Source organism: Mastomys coucha, unplaced genomic scaffold (genome assembly GCF_008632895.1).
Source record: "Mastomys coucha isolate ucsf_1 unplaced genomic scaffold, UCSF_Mcou_1 pScaffold20, whole genome shotgun sequence".
Lineage (NCBI taxonomy): Eukaryota > Metazoa > Chordata > Mammalia > Rodentia > Muridae > Mastomys > Mastomys coucha.
Genome location: NW_022196903.1, coordinates 40774389 through 40779146, shown reverse-complemented (window position 1 = coordinate 40779146; position 4758 = coordinate 40774389). Strand labels below are relative to the sequence as shown.

At 34.8% G+C, this 4758-nt stretch overlaps 1 protein-coding gene across 1 annotated transcript in view; it reads right to left on the bottom strand.

The window, feature by feature from the left end:
* Positions 1–4758, bottom strand: part of Cntnap2 (contactin associated protein 2) — a 2139844-nt gene that overhangs the window by 1307622 nt on the left and 827464 nt on the right. The window contains exon 4 of the mRNA XM_031381709.1: positions 121–268. Within this exon, the coding sequence (XP_031237569.1) occupies positions 121–268 (148 nt within the window). The remainder of the gene's footprint in view (positions 1–120; positions 269–4758) is intronic.

Below are 4758 nucleotides of genomic sequence, written 5' to 3'. Positions count from 1 at the left end.
AAAAGGGGGAACCAAATACCCACGAAAGGAGTTGCAGAGATTAACTATGGAGCAGAGACTGAAGGAAAAATTGCTATTTCAATGAAGATGATCCCTGATGCAAATATAAACGACACTCACAGTAGGCACAGCCGTAGACTTCTGCACGCAGCCCTATGTGGCCTTCTCCACTCCAGTCCAGGGGCACAATGCGTACATAACGGGCAACTACTGCATGCTGCAGGTCATGCCGGACCACACTGTCAGAATTGACGTTTCCTGGAAAAGCCTTAAATGAAAGAAAAAAAATTAAAAACCTTTGAAGAACATGTCACTGACAAACATATACTTTGTGTAATACATGAAACTCGTATTTTCTTCTCCAATGATGAAGCTTTATATTCTTACATCAGAAACATCTGAAATAAAACTCATTTCATTATTTTAAAAATGTATTATTTTGATGTTTTGGGGGGGATGAAAACATCTCTATAAAGTCCTAGATAATATATATTCTAGTTTTCATATTCTACACACTCCTCTGTTCCATGTTCTCTGTGCTTTAACTATATATATATATATATATATAACATATATATGTATATATATCTCATATATACTGTTATATATAACTGCTTTAACAGTATATATCATATACATGCACACACACACACACATATATATATATATATATGATAATCTGATATTCTTGTATTGCAAACAGATTTTAAAAGATGGGAATAGACCACAGTTGACCCATGTGGTTGTTACATTTTACCAGCTTGTTCCTTGAAGTATTTTTACTTTTCCCTTTTGGGAGAGGTGTTAAAAACAAACCCAGGTCTGGATTCATGCTTAGTAGGTGCTGTAACAATGAGCTATGCCATCATCTTCATCCTAAGAAACTGAATTTTAACATGCCTGTGCTGCCTTCCGACAAGACCCAAAAGTCAGTCCCCATTTGAAGACTTTGTAGATACTTGGCATTAAAAAGTCAGTAACATTATTGAAAGAGTTTTAAACCATGGAAGTGTGTAATTTATCTGACTGTAGATTTAAAAACATTCTTTGTGGGATGTATGAACTAATGTTTCCTCTCATGCACACTACCATGGGGTCTGAGGTGTGACTTGTAACATATTTTATGAATAGAATAAGTATATTTAGTCCACATTAAAACTTCTAGTTTTTTTCAAGAGACCTCCCATTAAAAGCCATAACACGTATAACAATCTGATGACATGTTGGGGCTTAAAGATTTTGCTTAATTAAAATTGAGCCTTCAATCCTTAGGCCTCTTAGTGTTACTGATAGCAGTTAACTTAGGAAATTGGGAAGAAAATAGGAGGAAAGCAATAACATCAAACATGTTTGTTTCCTAATGTGGGCAATGGTCTGCCAATAGGAAAACCACTCCAGTAGAAACAATGTCTATTCATCATTCCGATATTATAAACCATGATCTCTACAATTATTTTCCCTTGAATTCTTTTTGTGATTCTATTTTTTATTTTCTCATTTTAACAATTTATAGTAAAGTTGAAGAATGGATTTGCCATTTTGTAGCATCACTATGACTTCCCAAGTTAGCCCATGCTGAGGCAGGTACATCGAATGTCATTCTTTGTGTGTTGGTCTCCTGTCCACTTCTTCTGGCCTCCAACTCTAGAATCTCAACTCATTGTTTTAATCCAGATGACCCCACACATCCTGGAAGTACTTTTGACTATAGGTAAATTCCTGACCACACTTCTCAAATCCTAAGGCCACCTCATAGAATTCTAGACTAGATCCTTTTTGTCTGTCTGTATTTGATCTCTCAAGTACAGGGGCCAGTGGTCAACAGCTACCCACTTACTTCTTTGTGAATTGAATGAGTAAAAACCTGTAGGCCTCAATTCCTAGTCACTTACATACACATTGTTGCTATTTCTATTCTCTATTTATAGTTAATAAGCCGTATGTTTGATGATATTCCTACAAAAAAAAAAGATCATGCTGTTCTGATTCAAGATGACACCAGGGTAATGAATAAAAATTTTCCAGAGTTATGAGGTTGTCATTACAATTATGCTAAATAGCTAGAAATCACAGAATTGTGGGAGAAATGGAAGCGGTCATGCAAAATTAAAAGGAAACACGTTAGCAGTAAAACGAAAATTTAACTCTCCCATCTATCAGACCTAGTAAGTTCATATAAGAGAGTCACTTGAAGTTTGCTGAAAACACACATTTGCCTTATGACCCAGTGAAAATGTGAGACAAAGACTGCAGAGTTCTTCTGGCTTGTGGGAGGCAGTACTTTCTTTGGGAACTACTAGTGTTGACTCAGATGAATATGCCTCCTTCTTTGAATTTTCTCAGCATTAAGCAAGTTTCCTGAACTGGTTTTATATTTATCTCACCACATAATTAACTTTACCTCTCCTTGAATGTAAGACTAAGGACATACCCATGGTTTCTTACATCTACTGTGATATTGGTAATATTTCCATGTACAATTTAAGTATTGGAACTTCAGTTGTTTTGCTGAGTAGCATTTTACTGTACAACCAAGAGAAAATATGAATATTTTACAAAGCAGAGCAAAAGTGAACTTCAAAATTGCTAATTGATCCATAGTAAAGTCAGTAATTGATAAATGATTCTGATTGAAAGGTGACAAACTAAAACCCTAGTATACAGGGAAAGGGGGACCTGGTCAAGGAGGATAATAGATGGAACACTTTTAAGTTTTGAATAAATTTTTATATATTTGATTAAAGCAATTATTTATATGCTACTTAAATAAAGGTATATTAAAAACCAACAATTAAGCATCCATGTGTGTGGACACATGTGCATGTTTGTGTCCATGCATGTGTGCTTTCGTTGTATGTGTCTAGCTTTAACATCCCTTTGCACCTCTCTGGCTGAGAACAAGTGTAAAATGAGTTTCCTTCTATAGTAAACACATAAAGTCAGTTGAAGGATTCAGCTTATCTTTTTACATAAAATCCAACCAGTTTCTTAAAGCTTAACCTTCCTGATACTAAGCACAACTAAATATCTCAAATCCTCATGCAAAAGAAATGATTCTGAACTGGAAACAAAGTGATCAATAACTGGAATGAAAGAGTAACAAATGATTGCAAAGGGGGGTCCTTCAAGCTTCCTTCCATGAAGCCCTGTGGAAAAAGCTAAAACTTATTCAGTAATCACAGTTTTACAGTTTAAGCAAAATGTTCAATGCAAGAATTCTGCTCCCTTCTATCTGCTTCTCATATGTCCTTATATGGAATTCTGTTCTCTTCACAACTGAAACAAGTCTTGAGCATCTCAGGAAAGTGACAAATCTTGTCTGAAGAACATAATTGAGGTTTTCTTGGTAAGTGTTAATGCCATGAGCATGAGAACACATTCATTGGAAAGACGTAATACATCTTTTATGTGGACAAGCTAATATTGTCATGAGCATGCAATGGTCAAGTGCTGTTTAGTATGAGAATTAATAATAACTAAATTAATTAATGTTTTTAATTTTTATACTCTGAAAATATAAAATCATTCATTTGAATAGCTTTGTCATGAAATATCAACATTTTAATGCTAAATGTATTGCTTACAAACATTTGTAATAGCTTTTTAACTTAATATAAATACATATTATATTTAATGAGCATATAATTTGCCATTCTTACATTCTATTACATGATTAATATCCAGTAATAGTTTTAGAGAGACCCAGTAAGGCAACAAAAATATTTCCTGGTGCTGCAGAAACTAATACTTCACCATATATTTGAATATAATTTTGGGGGCTAGGGAAGGAAAACATCTAACATAATATTTAAGTTATCTTCTTTGATTTTTATGAGTGTTAGTTCTCTACTGTTTTGGGCTGAAAATATTTACAGAGAAATGGCTTAGGCTACTCTTTGTTCTCTTTCAATGTGAACCTTCACCTTATGATTTTCATTTTCATTACGCAAAGTTCTTGTTTTGTATGCTTAATTGCTTGGCCTGCATTTATGTGTCTGTTTACCACTTGTGTGCTGTGATCCTGTATTATCCCTTGGAATGCAATTTTAAAACATTGTTAGCCACCATGAAAGTGCTGGACACTGAACCTCAGTTCTCTACAAAAGCAGCCAATACTCTTAACAATTGAACCTCTTTTCCTTTCCAGCTTCATATCCTTTCTTGTGACAAAAACCACATATTAGTTAGGAGAACACAGTCTTTTGTTTCTTTGTTTGTTATTAGTTTTAGATTTCTTGGACACTACACTTAGTCACCTCTATGAACATTTCTCCTCTATCCACTATGTTGCCATTATCATTATTCAACAGCCTAAATGTGTGCCATTCCTTCTCTATTTTCAAAAGTGAGATCATTTTAATTTTCCTGTTCCAATCTTATTCCCCGAAGTTTCGGAAAATACTTAGTTGAAAATTCATCTACTTAATAGCTAAGTAGCACTACATTGTGTAGATGTACCATATTTTCTGTATCCATTTCTCTGTTGAGGGACATCTGAGTTTCCAGTTTCTGGCTATTATAAATAAGGCTGCTATGAACATGGTGGAGCATGTGTTCTAATTATATGTGGGAGCATCTTCTGGGTATATGCACAGGAGTGGTATAGCTGGGTCTTCTGGTAGTACTATATCCAATTTCCAGAGGAACCATCAAACTGATTTTCAGAGTGGTTGTACCATCTTGCAGTCCCACCAGCAATGAAAGAGTGTCCCTCTTTCTCCACAACTTCTCCAGCATCTGCTGTCACCTGAGTTTTTT